Source organism: Pristis pectinata, chromosome 41 (assembly GCF_009764475.1).
Source record: "Pristis pectinata isolate sPriPec2 chromosome 41, sPriPec2.1.pri, whole genome shotgun sequence".
Taxonomy (NCBI): Eukaryota; Metazoa; Chordata; class Chondrichthyes; order Rhinopristiformes; family Pristidae; genus Pristis; species Pristis pectinata.
Genome location: NC_067444.1, coordinates 5,032,537 through 5,052,475, shown reverse-complemented (window position 1 = coordinate 5,052,475; position 19,939 = coordinate 5,032,537). Strand labels below are relative to the sequence as shown.

Genomic DNA, 19,939 nt, shown 5'->3' with positions numbered 1-19,939 from the left:
ATGAGACGGTTTGAACGTCTCATACGATATAGTTCGATGTGATAATAATCTGGTGGTAGCCTGATGAGAAATCACACACACTTCACACTATGAAACCCTGTCTCGTCAACACAAGCAACCAAATTAAATGGACGCAACTATGGAAAATATGCAGAAGCTCTGACTGGCTGATGAGTTGGAGATGAGTCGGCCTATGAAATGGGTGTCACCGAGTGGTGAATACTGCAAGCACCTCGAGCCAGATGCAATGACATAATAAGTGCCTTTCAGATGTTGTTAACCAAACCGAATTTCATTGCGGCATAAAAATATAATCTAATTTGTGGGAAAAGTGATTGGTTATTGCGGCTGGTCGCTGTACTAACCATTGAAACTATGACGGAAGTGTTCAAGACTATCTGTTCCTGCGAGTCTTTCAACAGCACCGAAAAGCTTGACCCACTGCAATTCTCCTATCGTCGGAACAGGTCTACAGTGGATGTCATCTCCCTGGCCCTGCACTCATCTCTGGACAGTGAAGACACCTACGTTAGACTTTATTAAATACATTGACTACAGCTCCGCCTTCAATGCCATAACTGCAAGCAAAGTCATCACCAGACCCCGAGACCTGGTTCTGAACACTTACCTCTGCAACTGGATGCTTGACTTTCTGACCAACAGACTGCAATCAGTGACGGTAGGCAGCAACACCTACAGCACGATTATTCTCAACACTGGTGCCCCACAATGCTGCGTTCACAGCCCCTAATATACTCACTATATTCTCATGTCTGCGTGGCCAGATTCTGCTCCACCTTCATCTGCAAGTTTGAAGATGATACCACCGCAGCGGGCCGTGTCTCAAATATCGATATGTCGGAGTATCGGAAGGAGGTAGAAAGCTTCGTGACATGGTATCATGACAACAACCTTTCTCGCAATGTCAGCAAAACGAAAGAGCTGGTCATTGACTTTAGGAAAGGGCGCGGTGCACATGCTCCTTTCGACATCAATGGTGCTGAGTTTGGGAGGGTTGAGATCTTCAAGTTTCCAGGAGTGAACATCACCAATGGCCTGTCCTGGTCCAACCACGGGACGCCACGGCCAAGAAAGCTCACCGGCGCCTCTGCTTCCTCAGGAGGCATAAATTTGGCATGTCCCCTTTAAACCTCACCGACTTCCATCGAGCACCATATAGAGCATCCTGTCTGGACGCACCACCTTACTGTAGACCTGCACTGCACTTACACCGTAGCTGTGACACTTTATTCTGCTTTCTGCTTTGTTTTCACCTTGTACTACCTCAATATAATGAATTGATCTGTACCAACAATATGCAAGACAAGTTTTTCACTCTATCTCGGTACAAGTGACAATAATAAGCCAATGCCAGGACCGAAACCAAAGATATTCTGATGGCCTGCTTGACTGCTGAGATGGCGATGAGATAGACCTCTGAAGTGAATTGAGTGACACGGATTCGTGAATAGAGAAACCCTCTGCGGCACGATTTAATGTCAAACGAAATGCCTTCTGGACTTCGTATCGTGCTTTTATTCTGACGACGCCATTTGTTATGTTTGTAAATTGGATCTAGCCGGGAAGGAGTCCTGTCACTATTCAAGTAACTGTCACTGTCTCGCCTTTCAAAGATATCCCTGTCCTTTCGCCAAATGATATGACAGAACATAGAAATTTACTGCACAGTACAGGCCCTTCGGCCCAAAATGTTGTGCCTACATATCATCCTACTCTAAGATCTATCTAACCCTTCCCTCCCACATAGCCCCCCATTTCTCTATCATTCATGTGTCTATCTAAGAGTCTTTTAAATATACCTAATGTATCTGCTCCCACCACCTCTGCCGGCAGTGCGTTCCACGCACCCACCACTCTCTGTGTAAAAAACTTACCCCTGACATCCCCCTTATACCTTCCTCCAATCACCTTAAAATTATGTCCCCTCGTGTTAGCCATTTTCGTCCTGGGAAAAAGTCTCTGACTGTCCACTCGATCCATGCCTCGTATCATCATGTACACCTCTATCAAATCACCCCTCATTCTCCTTCGCTCCAAAAACAAAAGCCCCAGCTCTCTCCTCCTGCACTCACAAGATATGCTCTCCAATCCAGGCAGTATACTGGTAAATCTACTTTTCACCGTCTTTAAAGCTTCCACATCCTTCCTCGAAGAAGGCCAGCAGAAACGAACAATGTTGCAAGTGTTGTCTCCCCAGATTTTGTAGAGCTGCAACATTAACTCGCAACACTGGAGCTCAATAACCCGACTAATGAAGGCCAACACACCATAAACCTCTTAAAAACCCTACCGACTTGCGCGGCAACCTTGAGGGAACGATGACGCGGACCCCAAGATCCCGATGTTCCTCCACACTGCTAAGAGTCCTGCTATGAGCCTTGTGTTCTTCCTCCCAGTTCATTAAAGCTCTTGATTTTTTAATAAAACTTAAAATAATTAAAACGTACAAAAAAACTGATGAAATTATGATGCAGCAAAATAACTAACTCTATCCTCTTGTTTCACGTCTGGTCGTCTTCAATGGAATAGACCAAATTTTGCCTGTCCCAATGAATCCCCCACCTCTGGTTTATTTCGATGTAACTCACATTTTGACGCTGGATTGCTAAACGGCATAAAATGTTGCTAGTTCAGGAACTTGCATTAACCTCAGCTTGCTTGGGAGTCCGAAACATGCAAAGGTCCGCATTGAGAGCTCCTCTCAACCGGAGCTAAACCGAACAAAGACGAAACGAGTTTAGAAGAGCGACTGACGCAGTGTAATTATCGTTCTGCCTCATGGCCCTTATTCACCCTTATTTTACAGCCCTTGTGTGCAAAACGTGTCTGAAGCAACACGCTATCTGGGGGAGCTCGAAGAGCCTAGCTCTGGACGTCTGAAGGAAAAGATGTGAAGAAGATTTCTTCATCTTTTGACTGACTTTTTCTTCAATATATTTTCAAGCAAAGCGAGGAAATCAATAATATAGAAATATCTTGGTTAAGCAGGAAGTGAAACTTACCCACGATCGTTATCTTCACGCTTTCACTCGGCTGTGAAGTAAGCTCTCTTCCTGACCTGTTCAGTGTATAAGTGCAGAAGTAATCTTCTGACCCAGGACTCGTGTCCGAGATGGTAAACACGACAGAGTATGGCGACGAAATATCCTCCCTGCGTTTAATTTGCACATGTTGTCCCACAGTAGAGAGCTCAACACTACTGACTGAAGATGAATGGAATGTTTCGCAAGTGAGAGCAACCTTTTCGTCTCTCGGATATATTTTATCCTTACGGTCAGCTAACAGTTTTGGCTTCCCAGGAGGATCTGGAAGAACGGAAAGGAAATCTGAACAGATGATGAAGAAATGGTCATTCACACATGGCTAATTTGTGACACTGATGGGTTTAAAAAGATTGGAAGATTTAAACAGTTTCTGTTTCATTGAAGAAAGCTAAACTCGAATTCCAAATGCACCAAATACATACTTATGACGAATTACACTTCTCTTTAATTTTCCTGTTAATGCGAACCTCACCTGTGCTGAGAAACAAAATATGACATCTGTGGCATTAAAACTGCTTCCAATTATTAATGAAAAACTGAAATATTCAAGAGCACTCCTCTTTTACTTTGATTCTATGCCTTGAAACATTTAAAAGCTATTAGTTCAATACAAAAAGAATATAAGGATCTCGCCTGGGCAGATCTGGAACAAAATTGTGACAAAAATTGGGCATGTTAAGGTTGACCATTATATCTCACAGTGCTGCTCTTCACTCAAGGCAATTGAGATGCACATTCAGTTGCGAGAATTCATTTTCAGCTGTTAGCGTTTGCACTGCAAGTTCACCTTTTAAATATTATGATAAACTGCGGTTCATTTGGGACTTTGCATTCAAGCATGGTTACATGCAAGTCGAGAAATAAGACAAAAAACTCTACGTGAGATATCTGAATTTTCACGTGGATCTGGCGTCATTTCTACGCAGAATCATTCCAGCTTCGACTGAACCGAAGGAGAGTGGACGGTGGTGTAAAGAGCAACTAACACGGTGTATTATTTGCTCCGTGCAACTACACGTCTCTCTTCGCTCACTTTTATTGTCTACCTTGTGAGTGCAAAAGTGTCTGCAATATCAAGGTACTCAGGAAGGATGAACAGACATGCGCCTGTTGGAGCGGAAAACGATGCTGGTGGAGACGGGTACGATACAGGCGTTTAGGGGTCTGTTTGATAGGCATGTGAATGTTCAGGAAATGGGGGCATATAGACGTGGTGTAGGCAGAAGGGATTAGTTGAGTTGGGCATTTGATGACTAAGTTAATGAGTTCTGCAGAACATTATGGTCTGAAGGGCCTGTTACGGCGCTGTACTGTTCCATATTTGATGAAAAACGGGATAGAAAAGTTAGGGATTTTACTTACAGTAAAAGCCACGTTTGGTAAGAAAGGTTCGTGTATAACATATACAGATTGTAAGGTAAGAAAGTTAACGTGTCGTTCAGCGATAAATGTGGGACAAACAGAGGAGAAGACGTCGACTCGAAACGCCCCTGTACCTCCGAGACTATCCCAGCACTCCCACGTTCTACAGAAATCTCTGATTTTGATCCGTCGCGAAGGCACAAATTCTCCGTCTAACTCCAGATTTCTCTTCGCTCGCCCCTACATTATACTTCCTGAACGAAAAAGAGTCTGCAATAATCAGCTGCTCAGGAGAGCATGAAGGGACATGCGCCTGATAATAGGATGCATTGTGCGATACCCCGTTATGTTCAATGAAATCGCAGAAAGACTTGGTGAAGAACTGAATAAAAATCCGGTTGTTTTAAATTTTCGCTGGTCTTCTGAGTGACATCTTTCCATCTGGAGCTTGGCACAAAGCTCGGGCATCAAATTATACAGGAATATCTTAAAGCTGCAGAAATTGAAACTTACCCACAACCGTAATCCTCACTGTTTTACTCGGTGCTGAGGATACCACTCTGCCAGACACCGTCCGTGCATGAACGCAATAGTAATCTTCTGATCCAGCGCTGTTGAACGTGATGGTGAACGTGGCATCATAGGACGAGGACGTGCATTTCTTACTTTCTGTTGGTACATGTTGTCCGAATCTATACAGATCAACACTGCAATCGGAGTAGAGATACCATGTCCTGCAGGTGAAACGGGCGGCTTCGTCTGTCACATATGTTTTGTCGTTACGGTCAGCTGATAGCTCCGGTTTCTCAGGACGGTCTACATGGACAGAAAGAGATTTACACTGATTACGAACGGAGCATCAGGACGGAAATCTCACGTCTATACATTGAAACAATATGAAAAACATACCTTTCTGGAACGTGGGCCAAAGTAAATGACTAATTCATGACAATGATTATTTTGCAGAGATTGTCAAGTTTCACTCTTCCATGAAAGGAAACGTGTCATGCAGCTACCTGATTAGCTGCTTCTCGCTGAAAGTGAAATGATGTGTGCATTTTCACGGGATCGGACATAGAATCATAAACACGCCGTCATAGCTGTTGTTAACATCGGTGGAACCCTTCAGCTCTGGGACAGCCGAATAATAGCAACCGTATACAGTTCCACATTGCCCCATTTAGTCTTTGCCGCTACAGGCCACGATTCTCTTGTACACATGCAGATAATTCTTGAATGTGATATGTTGTACAAGACGTTGGTGAGGCCGCATTTGATTTGGAATAATGTGTTCAGATTTGGTCACCCTGCTGTTGGAAAGATGCCATTACTCTGGAAAGAGTGCAGAGGTTTAGGAGGATGCTGCCTGGATTCGGTGGACTGATCGAAGGAACGAGGTTGATCAGACTGGGACGTTACTCCTTGGATCGTAAGAGAATGTTGTTTGAGCTCAAAGAGGTCTATGATATTACTGAGGAGCAAATATCGGGTGAAAGCGCACAGTATGTTTTCCAAGGTTAGGGAATCAAGAACTAGAGGGCATACGTTTAAGGTGAGAGGGGAGAGATTTAATAGGAACCTGAGGGGCATTTTTATTTTACCAAGAGAAATGTCAGTATTTAGAATGAGCTGCAAGAGGAAGTGGTTGAGGCAGTTACATTAACAGCATGTATAAGATACTTGGACAAGGACACAGAGAAGAAAAAGGCTGAGAGGGATGTGGGCCAAAGCCGGGCAAATGGGTCTACATTAAATGGGAACTTGGTTGGCATGCACCAGTTGGGCCAGAGGGACTGTTTCCGTCAGATATGAACCTACACCCCTGGAACTAATTCGAGCTCGTTCAATTTTACCTGCAGTACGGCAACCAGACATGTGCACTGTACACCAAGTAAGGCCCATTAAACTCCTTCTCATCGGAAACATGACATCCCAAGTCTTGTTCGGCCGCTGAAGGCAAGCATGCTGGACAGCCTCTTCTCCACCCCGTCTACCTGTGTTGCCAACTTCAGGGAACTATGAACTTGCATCCAATTGTCTGTTTAATAAAACGTCCTAAGGCCCGACCATTCATTATGTATGCCGACCCTGGGTTAACTTAGCAAAATGCATCAGTTCGCACATGTCACATTTAAAATCCACCTGCCTCTGACCTGCCCACTTTTCGAGTTGGCCGACGTGCTGTTGTAATCTCAGCCAGATTTCATTACTGCACCAACATATGTGGTGCTATTTGCAAACTGACGAACAGTGCCATTGATGTTCTCATTAAAAGCAAGAATATGCATCAGAAACAACAGGGGACCAGGTGTGTGCTCTTTCATATTGCACCCGATGACAATAACGTTAGAGATAGAACCGGTAAAGCGTTTTCAGCATTTTGCATGAATGTTGTCCGTCAGCATTCCATTCGTTTATTCTCCTACCAAGCGTGGGTATCAAGAGGAACAGGATTCTCTCAGATAGATACAGGTAAAGGCCCTTACCCACCACAGTTATGCACACGTCTTCACTTTGCGCCATGTCTGCACCATAAAAACACAAGTAACAGACTGTTCTAATCAGCATGACCGTGAGGAGAAACTTGACAGATTTTGTAGATGAGCTGTTTTCCTGGGGTGTTACTTGCAATTTGGTGGTGCCGCGGTACAATGAAAACCCACTGGATGAACGTGGAATATCGCCTTCACAAGTAAAAGTGATCGATTCTCCTTTCACATAAACTTTGTCCGGACGGTCATGGGATATTCGCAGTTCAACGAGAGCTGCAAGGACAGAACGTACATTTTTTTTCGATGGAGTACGAATCGGCTCGTGAAAAATCTTACGTTCTTTCAGTTGAAAGTAAAAGACTGCGTCAAAATTTGTGGACATGTCGACTGGATAATTAGCGACAAAGATTCCTGATTTCCCACCGGCAGAATTACTCACATTCTGTTTCAGTGTTGAAAATGTACCAGAGTACGACGTGGCTACCTGCTCAGCGTGTTCACTTTTCCCACTGGACTGTGCACAATTTCACCGCTATGTTGGACGCCCTCAAATAAATTCTTTGTAAAATTACATTTTTGCCTTGAACACGGTTAATGCCTCGACTAATAAAGTCAAGCATAGCAAATGCTACTTATAATATAACATTTGCTAGGCTATATTAGCTGAACCTGCAGAACACCACTCGTCACCCACCTCCAGCTAGAAATTTTACATCGACCACTGCACTCTTATCTTCCATGGACAAGCCAATTCTGAATCTAAAAGGCCAATTCACAGTGGATCCAATGCATCTATATCTTCTGGATGAGCTTACCATGAGGGACATTATCAAACGCCTTACTGAAGTCCATGTGAACCACATCCACGGCTCTACCTTCATCAATCACTCTCCTCACTTCCTCAAAAACTCAATCAAGTTAGCAGGACATAATGTGCCTCACACAAAGCCATGATGACTGTCCACAATCAGGCAACGGTTTTCCAAATTGTCATGAATCCTGTCCCCAAGAATCCTCTCCAGTAACTTCCCTGTCTCTGACTTGAGACTGACCGGTCTCTAGTTTCCAGAATTGTCCCTGTTTTCCCTTTATGAACAATGTAAGAACATCAGCTGCTCGCTCGTCCTCCGGCCAACATTCCATCATCAAACCAGTTTAGTAACCAGTTGGCTAACTCACCCTGGATAACATGTGTTCTCACCTTCCCGACCGGCCGAACCATGCAGCACCTTGCTGAAAGTCTCGCTAAAGTCCATGTTAACAAAGTCTGCTGCCCTGCCTTCGTCAAGCCTCTTGGTCTCCCCTTCAAAATACTCAAACTGATTAGCGAGACGAATGGTGCAGTCCATGTTGTTCACACAACGCAAAATGCATCACGTCACCATCCACTGTCTTAAATGCCATTTCCCATTTTATTGCAAGATTGACCTGAACATCAATGCCTTCCTTCACGTTTAAGCTGCATAATCAACGCTGTCATTTGTCTATAGTCTCTAAACTGCTTTTATCATGCTCTTACGTTAGTCTGAATAGTAACAAAAGCAGAGAGCGAGTTCTGAGCCTTGTAGAATCCAACTGATTGCACGTAAGAACATAAGAACATGAAAATCGGAGCAGGAATAGGTCATCTGGCCCGTCGAGCTCCACCAGCTCCACCGACCGAAATGTCTCCAAAACCATTAAATTCGCTGCTCTGTAATAATCTGTTTAACTCTATCCTTAGCATCTTTAGCGATGTCGCCTTTTTTTCCTTCCGTGGGAGAGAATTCCATAGATTCACTGTTCTCTGGGAAAAGCAGGTCCCCCTCATCTCCCTCCTGAATCTACTCCCAGAATCTTTATACACTGTCCCCTGGTTCTAGTCTCACCGACGAGTGGAAACAACCTCGATCTGTCCTATCCATAATTTTATATATTTCTGTGAGATCCCCTTTCATTGTTCCTAATCCCCACGAGTATTGTCTCAAGCGACTCAATCTTTCCTCACAGACTAACCCCTCATCTCACGGAATCAACCTGGTGAATCTCCTCTGCATCCTCTCCAAATCCAGTCTATCTTTTCTCCATTAAGAAGAGAAGACGGCATGCATTACTCCGGCTGCGGCCTCATCAGTACTCTGTACAGTTGCAGCATAACCTCCCAGCGCTTAAATTCAATCCCTCCAGCAATGCAGCTCAACCCGTTGCACATGCCGTTGCACATGCAAACCAGCCTCTTGCTATTCATGTCTAAGAACTCCCAAGTTCCTCTGCACAACAGCATGCTGCAATCTTCCAACATTTAAATAATAATCTAACCTTCTATTTTGGTTTCCAAAGTGGATAACCTCGCATTTCCCAACTTTGTGCTCCATCTTCCAGACCCGTATCCACGGAATTTGCAGATCTGTATCTCCCTACGGACTCTCTGCATGTTCTGCACAATTTACTTTTTCACTCAATTCAGTGTCATCAGCACATTCAGATACGCTACACGTAGTCTCCTCTCCCAAATCTTCAATGTATATTGTGAACAGTTGCGGGCCTAGCACGGAGCCCTGCGGCACTCCGGTCACCACTGATTGGCAACCAGAGAAACACCCATTTATCCCAACTCTCTGCCTTCTGTTGGTTAATCAATTCCCTGCATGCCCATACATTACCCACAACGTCGTGTAACCTTATCTCATGGATGTCTTTTGTACGGCACTTTATCGAACGCCTTTGGAAATCCAAGGACACAACTTCCACCTGTTTCTATCTGTCCACTGTACTCGCCATTTATCCTTAATGATGCCTTCAAGCCATCACCCGACTACAGGCGTTAATATAACTGCTGTGCAGTTATCAGCGTTTTACCTACATACCTTTTTCAAACAGTGGCGTGACATTCCCTGCCTTCCAATCCGCCGGGATCTACCCTGAGTCCAGAGAATTTTGGTACAGTCTCAAAAACGCTTTTACTGTAACTTCCGTCATTTCTTTCAGTACCCTGGGATGCCTCCCATCAGGACCAGGGGCATCATCCAACCACTGGTTTGCTCAGCACTACATCTTCAGTGATACCGACTGTATAGGAGTCCTCACCTCCCATCGTATCCATAATATCTCTCTTTGGCATGTTAGATGTGCCCTCCACCGTGAAGACCGACACAAAATAGCTGTTCAAAGCCTCGGCCATTTCTGCATTTCCCAATATCAATTCCCCGTTCCAAGAGACCTACTATCACTTCATCCACCCTTTTCCGCTTTATCTAATAATGAAAACTGATTCAATCTGATGTGTACTTTGTGCTAGTTGACTTTCATAACATATCTTTTCTGTCCGCATTTCTGGCTCAGTTGTTCTTTGTTGCTTCGGAAAGTTTTCCCAGTCCTCCAGACCCCACTACACGAGGTGACTTTGTAAGGATGAGCTTTCAAATTTGATACCTTTCTTTCTTTCCTTGGTTATTCAAGGCTGGCTCTCCCCACCCTTACTGTCCTTGCTTTTAATTGTAGCAACAGGACCACCCGCCAGCCATTCTCCCGTGATTCGGCCATGAGCCGATGTTATATTCGATTTGCCACTAACTTTCTATGCATCAAACTGATACACCAAATTGTCTTATTCTACTTTGCCAACAAAGGATGCTTAATCTGTGCAGATACCATGCATATTTACAGATTTATCGTCCTTACTCTTTCGCTCAAGAAGAGAAGGATAATCATGAATTGAAAGAAATGAATGAATAGTCGGTATTTTGCTTACTGTTGGCCGTTGCATCAGTGGTATCAGTTTAAGAGAACAAATGCTAACAACAATATATTTTAATTTCATCAAATAACGAAGCAACGCAATTTCAGGGCAACTGTGTTCAAAGGTATTATCTTCGGGACAACAAGAAGCAAAGTTTGTCGCTCACCTTGAGTTTCGCTCGTCTGAACCGTCACGGTCACTGAAAAGGGAAAGTAAGAATTAATAAGATAAACTACAACAGCAACATGTTTCAGACAATCATTCAATGTCACTTCGCGGGAGGACACTCGGCCCATTGTGCCCGGGTACTCCTTTTGTCAGTTCTCTCCCGTGAATTACTGAGTCCCCCAGAACACATCTTCAGCCCCAGCCTGCTCTTCACGTATCGCCTTGAAATCTGTGACGGCCGTGGTTCTAAACACATTCTCGTGGACATTGCACATTTATATCGAACAGGATCATGTCAGAAACAGGAGCAGCAGTTGGTCAAGCATAACCTTTCTCTGACACTCCATAATGAAATGACTCGACGTGTATCTCAATTACACCTTGTGCCAGCTCCCCACATCCAGAGTTCCCTGGTTCTAGTAATCTGCAAACACAATGAACGAAAGTAGAAGACGGCTGAAAACAGAAAAAGCCCAGTTTGGTCACGACCAGATGCACCCCTCGCCTGGGTACAGATTATGTAACAAGACGAGAAAGCATTAAGAAAACAAACATTCCTGTCAATTTCGGCCTTCGCCCAAGGTTTCAATGAAAATTGAATCATTCCTCAGACGGAGCAGTTAGTCCTGGTGTTATGGAGTCTAAAACTGGACGGCAAAGGTTGTGTATGAGAGGGCAAACATTAAAAAGTGACCTGAGGGCCTATTTTTCACACAGAGCCGGGTGGAGAGGTGGAATTAACTTCCAGAGGAAGCATCAGAGGCGGGTACAATTACAATGTGACAATCTGGGATGCACGGCCGAACAGAAGTGTAGAACCTGTGTGGCAATTAGACGAGAAGGAAACTAATTAAGCAACTGAAAAGAAAACTTTGCGAAGCCAGAAATGGAAGGGTGTTCAGAGGAGGATTAAAACTGTTGTCTGAAATGTTTTGTCATGTTATCTGCGTTGTTTTACAGTAAATAATTCAGAGAATGTCTTCACTTCCTGATGGAAAATCGGATCAATTGGTAAGGTGGTATTTGTAATGCAGAAATGATGCTGGGAGATGATTGTTCATTTCCAGCGATGTTAAAGGGTTGCACTGATTTTACTGCAGTCTTCATGATTTTTTTTCCTTTCTCTCAGACAAATAACATCAAGGCCTGGCTAAACTTCCGGGAACAAAATATCCTCGCGTCCATGTGTCAGCTTTAATTGCACTACCAGCTGAAATGTGGAGTTTGGGGGAGAGTTTGAACAAACTGTCAATGAATTCGCAGGCTGACGTTTATGGAGATGGAAGACTGCATTTGTTTAAACCTTTATTCAAAAAGTTTGAGTCAGATTTTTATAAATTTGGAGGGCATTGGACATTCTGGCTGATAGGACAACACGAACACAAGGATGAAAGATTTGCATTGTTAAAAAAGGGAATAGAAAGTTGCATCACATGGTTCGTAACCTGTTTTCGAGATGGTGAGCTCAATGATACAAGTACAAAAAATTACGCAAAACCCACAGAAGGCAGGGAAGAAGCACAGACGCACTAAAATACATGACAAATCGTAAAGTTCTTTAATAGACCACGAGGGTGCGTTGTTTCAGCGGAATTTCGCTGCCTCAGCTCAGAACTGCAGAGGTCATGAAAAAGAGGAATTTGAACTTGTAATTAAGCGTAACAACAAAACGACGCAACCATATTTATTAATACAAATATAAATTTAGATGATGCAAAGTGGTGTTCTGACCATCAGAAACTAATTGTTAATGTCAATAACGTGACCTACGTGTTTCCCCATTTTCTCCAAACTGCCTCAGCGAATCATATTTCTACTTATTCTACATGAAGCCACTTTGATGGTGTCGGAATTTTGTATCGATCTGCCAATCAGCACACCCACCTACTTCCCTACCTATCAACCACCTCACCAGGCAGTTCAACTTGCAAGGCACAAGACATGCTTAGGTCTTGTTGTCACATGTCGAAGTCACAGCTGGTGAGGGGGCAGGGCTTGGAGAGAACAGGTATGCGTTCAAACAGATTGACTGTCAAGTCGTAAATTGAAGGAATACGAGATGGTAGTTCGAAGACGCTGAAATATATATTCCAAAGAGTGAGTGGAAATTTCAGTTAATTTGAGGAATTAGAGCATTATGAGTTCTTCAGACCATAAATGACGTAGATCAAAATGTCTCTGATGTGGAGTTACATTTTGATACTCAAGGAGCAGCTTTGGCTCCACGCACAGTATTGCTGCTGTCGCATTAATTGTATCGACTGCAAACAGAACAAAGAAGACGAGCAGAAATAATTAGGACAACACATTGCTTCACTTCACTGATAACTGGTCATTTCCAGGGATTTAGATCACTGTCAGAAGTACAAACATTCTGGCATCATCAAAAGGTAAGAGGAAAGAGAAAAGGCATATTGAGAATAAAGTGGATGAAAATATGCCAGCTATTTTTAACTTTGAGGATTTGAGCTCAGAGCAGACGTCCGTTGTCTCAGTTCACAGTTACGTCAGCTCTGACCAATAGGAATTAAACACTTGAGAGCATGATCTCTGAATCCAAGTACACAAAACAGAAAAATTCAACATAATAAATGTCTACTCATTCAGGGAAGAGCGGCATTCTCAATATCGAAGATTAATTATTAATTTTAAGACACATGAGACAATTTCCCCAATTCCCCAAAAAGAGCAGAGATCCCTCTTTCTCTGTCTGTCTGTCTCTCTATCCCCCTCTCCCCTCCCCACCTCTCTCTCTCTCCCCCTCTCCGCCCTCTCTCTCTCCCCTCTCTCTTTCACCTCCCGACCTCTCTCTCGTTCTCTCACTCTCTCATATTTGTCTATCTATCGAACTATTACATATCCGTCTCAATTCTCTCATTGGCGGTCTGACATGGAATTGGCCAGGGAGTAATCAGTTGCGGCAGTGACACCAACAGTTTTGCTCTTCAGATAAAGAAACAAGTAATCTGCTCAGTTCTCTGATGCTGCACTCCCTTCCCTAATGGACATGAGTCTCCGCCCAGTCTGCAGTTCTATGTGTTCTTGCGCAGACAGAACAGAAGAGGGAGTAAGATACAGTTCCTGAAGAAAATGCCATGTCAAGATTTTAAGTAGGATCATTTAGTTTACTTCCATCAGCGACATCCTTTCAGTGAATTCGAAGAAACCTGAGGCGATATATGTGTACTATCAGAAACATATTATTAGTGTTAATACACTTCAGATACACACTTCCCCAATACCAGAAATATATTTCTACATTATTTCAAGCTAACATAGATAATGTTGGAATTTTGCTTCTCTAGACCAGCTGCACACCTACCTACCTAGTAACATATCCACTTTCCAACGTACCAAACATCCAAACAGGCAGGTTCAACTTGCTTGTCACAAGACATGCTCAGATCTGCATGGACCATGTGAGCGCCGGAGCAGCTGAGAGAAAAGTTAAACGTTTCAACAGATTGACAGTGCGGTGGTAAAATGATGGAATGCAAGGTGAGAGTTTTGTGAAATGTTTCTGTCAACCGGCGAGAAGAAGATTAGATTTGAGGAAATTGTGTGTATTTGCGAACTCCGAGCAGATGGTCTTACAAATTATAAACATTGCAAATAAAAGTTCAACTTATAGGAAGTTTCAGTTTGAAGTCACCGATCAGTTTAGCTCCACGCTCAGGGTTCCTGCTATCCCATTGATGGGATCAAATTCACTTCACTTTGCTTCACTTAACTGATAACCAGTTCTTCCCAAGGAACTGAGCGCACTGATAGAAGTAAAAGAACAATTGCGTTATTTTGCAGGGAACAGGGAAGAAAACACACATACTAATGCTGAAGTACATAATAAAGCGCAGCCTATTTTTAACCATGAGAACATGCTCTTAGAGCGGAAGTCTTTTGTCTCAGTTCAGACCAGCTTCAGCTCTGACAAACAGGGACTTAACCCTGAAGAGTAAGAACTTGAAACTAAGCACAAAACAGAAATGTGCAACTCATTAAATTTGTTCAAATGTACTTGTCAGATAATTCACTATTTAAATGACAGGGACGAATTGGCATCAACTTCCCATTGGTTCATTTTAAGACACGTTCGAAACATTTCACCAATTTCTCCAAAACGAAGAGCTACAGAATCTTTTCCTCTTCTCTGCATGGTGCCCCATTACTCTCCACCACTGTGTTGATGCTTTCTCATTCATGGAGTCTGCAGCAACTGAAACAGACAAAAAGATACATAGACAGGCAGATAGATAGACAGATAAATTGTTATAGATACACAGAGATGCAGACGGATAGATAAGTAGATAGACTGATAGACTGACAGACAGAAAGATAGATAAATAGATAGATAGATGTATAGATAGATAGATATATAGATAGATATATTACTTATGATTATGTCCAGTGAAATGATTACTGTTCTGAGAACTGCAGTAGTTCTGAACTGTGAAAGCAAACCTTCGTTTTGAACTACTTACTCTCATGTCTATTAATAAGTTTGCATTTTTGATGTTTGTACTTATTCGTTCTGGTATTCGTGTCTTAATTCCCTGTCGATGAAACAGGGATTCCTGTGGTTGTGGCGTGAATTGAGCACCCGGAAATGTACCTGAAATCGGTCAAATGAGACAATATTTCTTTCTATTCATTTAGATTCCACAATTTTCTGCAGTTTGCTCCATTAATGAGACGTGGTCAACCTCGTGGGTGGAGATCAACGGCGGAAAAATGTGGGGCAATAGGGAATATCCTATCAGTACCTATTTGGGTAAAATTGTTGGAATATGTATCTTAAGTGTCTTAAAATTGAGAATGTGTAAAACTTGCTGGCATGGCCCTCTGCCTCAAATTTAGTGACTTAACTAATACCTACATGTACGTTTCTGTGCTTGGTTGTTTGCACTTTACCCTCAAGGTTTAAGTTCCTACTTATCCGCGCTGAAGCAGCTCTGAGCTGAGGCAACAAACCTCCTCGCTTAGAGCATCTTCTCATGGTTTAAATACACTTCGTATTTCTCACATTCTTCAGTATCAATGTGTGTCTTCTCTTCCCTGTTGTCTACAGATGAATCAACAGCTCTCGTTCTCATTTCAGTGAACTCAGTACCTGTGGAAGTAGCATTTACTTGCCAAGTGAAGCAGTATAATGAGCTAATTATTTACAATCCAGTTCCATGTTCAGAAATATACATTGCAACATTGGATATTGGTTTGCCCGGAAAACAAATGTTTTCCATGAAATTTTCATAATTATTCCGAATATAATACATGGCAAAGGAATTCATGGATTATGAAGGACGTGGATTACTTGCTCAGAATACTGTCCAAGTGAGCAATGAAGGGCTTGCTTCAGACACACTTTGGTCCAATGACAAAAGTCCTGATTGATGTGCTGCTCGATCAAATGTCCAAAGCGATCACAATATACTGCAGGTTTGTGTTAATACCGTGAGTTATTCAGTTACATGTAAAACCAGGGACTGAAATGAGAACGAAGGCTGATAGAATGCCATAGATTGTATAAGCTGACATGGGAACATGATGAGGCGCTGAGAGGGGAATCAGGAGGGAGAGAAACAAAGCTGGAAGTCAACGTTGGATATTCACTAATTAATAAATGTCGAAGAACACTAACGCAGGCAGCTTGGTATGTCAGAGTATAAATAAAATAGAATAAACAGGTGCATGTTACATATATAATATGCATGTCCGGTCCGGAAAACTGATGAAACATGTGAACGTGAAGACATTTGCGTTCGAAGAGAGAGGTCACTCAACAACTTGAGACTGATCGGCCATTTTATAAGATTCTGGCTGCTCACTCCATCAACTCGACAATCATGAACATGTTATTTTTGGTCCCATCAACTATACATTTGTTAAGGACTTTGAATAATTGATGGCTAAACACTTCCTGCAGTCTGAAAATCGGACATGGGCCTGTATGTTGCAACACTTCAGTTTTCTTCTCTTATTTCTCAGTTATATACTCCACTCGTCACATTAGAGAACTCGAAGAGCATGATTGATCTTGCACAGATCCCTGATCACTCTGCCCAAACCTTCAGGCACAGTAAGTGTCCATTTTATGCCCTTGGAAATATGCTCAGGATTGGCAAAAGGAGGTGTCCTGTTGCAGTTCCCATTCGATTTGTGCCCGTTGACACAAATCGGTCTGCTCCTATCCTCAGAATCTGATTTGCTGTGTCGGTGTTCGGTCATGGAATGAATGGGGGGCTCACGCGGGTGATGTGACTGGAAAACTTGTGTTAAAGAGCTGAGTGAAGAACAGAATTGTCAGCTGCCGCACTGTGTTTCATGAAGGACAGTTGTCTCCGCCCACCTCTATCTTAGTGTCATATTCACCAGCAGAAAGCAGAACAAGTGGACTGAGTTTCTCAGGACGCAATGCTGCCTGAATATTTTCAGTAGGTTAGTTTAGGTCTGGGAATTTTACAAGCGCCCGCCCACGACGACAAGGAAGAAGCTTAACTTGAAGTGGAACGAAGAACAAACATGAAGAAAATATAAAAGAAAACCGATTACATCTGATTCCAAAGTTCAAACAGATCTGTCAACAGGAAAAGCAACTGTTTTGAGTGGGAGGAGCTAATTAAAAGAAAGCAGTAATTTGATCTCAATTGAAAGAACTATCTGAGATGAAATAACCAGAAGTATTATATTCACAGTCCGTCTTAATCATTTCTTGTCACACCCAGTATTTCTCCAGCTGTTAAATATAAAGAAATGCCGAAACAGGGAGTACCCTTGTCCCGCCCTCCTATCCAACGTCCAACTGCAGTTGATGACCATGTCTGTGTTCTGATATTTACTTCCTCAAAGCAATTAACTGCTGTGTGACAGCAAGGCGCATGTTCCATGACTTTTCACAGGGATATTGGGGGTGAGCGAGAGGGAGGAGGGGGAGAGAGGGGGAGAGAGAGGGAGAGAGAGATTGACAGAGACGGAGAGTGAGTGACAGCGAGAGAGAGAGGGAGAATGAGAGAGAGAGAGAGAGAGGGAGAGAGAACGTGAGGGAGGAAGGGACGGGGACAAAGAGAGAGAGAGATGGAGAGAGAGCTTCAGCGAAGAAGGAACGGAACAGTGAGATAGAGAAGAGAGAGAGAGCGAGAGAGGAGCGGGCGGATATGGAGCATGAAGCAAGTTACCGTTGTTTCTTAAGTCTTGAGATGTGATGAAAAGCAGCAAAGGTGAATTTCGCAATGCGCAAAACCGTCATGGTAGGGACATCTGCAGCTTGCAGGCTGCATCTTTTTCTTCTGACATGGGGCTCCGTTATAGGAATGCCTCTGCTTCTAAAACAGGAAGCAAAATTGTTGTTGCGAAGGTGACCTTAATGACAAGAATTGTGTCTGTAAACCTTTTGGGTGAAACGTGGAAATAACGAACGTAAATGGCAAATGTTTCACTGTCTTTTCCAAAGAACTCCAATCTCCGCCCACCCTGCAGATTTATCTCAGTGATGTGCTCAACGGCAGCAGAGAAAATGAGGAAGTGCTCTCAAAAGACATTCCCATCTCTCAGTATTGCCTGAAGTTTATCAGCAGGAGATTTTCGTTCTGCAGGCTTTATGTATGCCCGTCCTCGTGTATCATGATATTCGGTTTAAATGGAAAAGCGGTCAGTAAATAAGAAAGTAAAGAAAATATAAGTGGCGATTGACTACTTCTCAAAGAACGTTAAAGCAGCTGGGTGTCACAACGGAATGGTGCGGTTTCAACAGAGAGAAACGTTAATTTAGAGGAAGTTCTCCCCACAAGGCATGAATGCAAACCGAACAAAACAGCTAAAAATAGAGCTAAGATCTCCACCAACTGTGCGAAACATTTTCTCTCTTTGGTATTGTGTGCTGTGTGAGCTCAATAGGTGCACATTTGCTGCATCAAAATTCACTGGACAATACATTGTGTGGAGAATTTTAACAGTGCATTTGTGAACCAAGAAAATGACTATTGATTTTGATTTCGCCATATAAGATTCCTCAGCAATTTAAGCTGTTGTGAAAAGCAGTAATTTCCATTCAGATCAGCAACTTAAAGAAAGGGCAAAAATCAGCACATGCATGACCAGCGGCAGCTATCACGAAAGTAACTAAATCTTTCAATATTGCAGAATATCTGCAGACATCTTCACAATATCCCGCAACAAAGCAGCAGATGACGGTTTCATAAATTGTATATTTCGATCACTGAAAAATCTATTGTTTGCCTCTTTGCGCTGAATTATTATCGATCACACGGAGCATTTAGCCTCACTCATGCTGACGACTGCGGTCAGTTGCATGAACTGAACAAATCATTTTGAATATAAAATTGTTTCACCACTCACCAAATAGCAGAAACAAAGCGGCGGTATTCATGGTCTACTGCTTGCTGCTTGGACACATCATTGGTCTGTGGGGAAGAGCAACTGAGACTTTGTTGGTCCCAGGCTGTTTTAAGAGAATGATTGCGAAAGGGGAGCGTAAGATGTCACTTGACTCTGCTACACATGCTACATTACTGAGGTTATTATAAGATGAAATGGAATAGGTTCAGCCGCTGTGCGCTTCAGCAGGTGAATCTTTGAACACTGTAAAGGATTACCAAAGAAGGAGATTGAAAAAGTCTGGAAACACTTCACAACGCTGTCAATAGTTACTGATCTGTTCCGGACGAGGTTACTATTGGTGAATGTCCTTTTAAGATAGAGCGTAGTGCAATGTGTGTGTGTGTGTGTGTGTGTGTGTGTGTGTGTTGGCGTGGTAACGACAACAGAATATAAAGGACGTAATAACGTTTATGAAGCAGTCAGTCCGAGTCAGTCAGAGAAGTTTGAGAGAGAGAGAGAGAGAGAGAGAGAGAGAGAGAGAGAGAGAGAGAGAGAGGGAGAGCAGCCTGCTAGTCTATGTTGGATTCGGATTTCGTAATTACTCTCCATTCTCTCTCGACATCTACGTCTTATCTTCAGTCAATGGTGGTTGTTGAAGGAGAAGCCTTTGCTCACGTTTCACCTCAAGGTTGCTGAACTGAACTTTGAAAACTATTCCTGGACTTGGAGTTTGGGAGTTTACCACACACACACTACGAGTTTAGTTTTTGGGGTTAATGTTTAAGATTTAACATCTTTACTTC

The 19,939-nt window shown here is 43.0% G+C and overlaps 1 protein-coding gene across 8 annotated transcripts in view; it reads right to left on the bottom strand.

Annotated features, from left to right (window-relative positions):
- LOC127566464 (uncharacterized) overlaps positions 1-19,471 on the bottom strand; it is a 32,161-nt gene extending 12,690 nt beyond the window's left edge. The window contains exons 1-7 of one of the 8 annotated variants that reach the window (XM_052008892.1): positions 19,155-19,217; positions 17,975-18,121; positions 14,132-15,018; positions 10,804-10,836; positions 6,914-7,192; positions 4,941-5,243; positions 3,024-3,326 (exon numbers count right to left, since the gene is read on the bottom strand). In XM_052008892.1, the coding sequence (XP_051864852.1) occupies positions 3,024-3,326; positions 4,941-5,243; positions 6,914-7,192; positions 10,804-10,836; positions 14,132-14,141 (928 nt within the window). In that variant the 5' untranslated portion in view covers positions 14,142-15,018; positions 17,975-18,121; positions 19,155-19,217. Of the gene's footprint in view, positions 1-3,023; positions 3,327-4,940; positions 5,244-6,913; positions 7,193-10,803; positions 10,837-14,131; positions 15,019-17,974; positions 18,122-19,154 lie in introns of all 8 variants that reach the window. The other 7 variants (XM_052008891.1, XM_052008894.1, XM_052008898.1 and 4 more) reach the window with 7 other exon arrangements.
- Between the last annotated feature and the right edge of the window lie 468 nt (positions 19,472-19,939).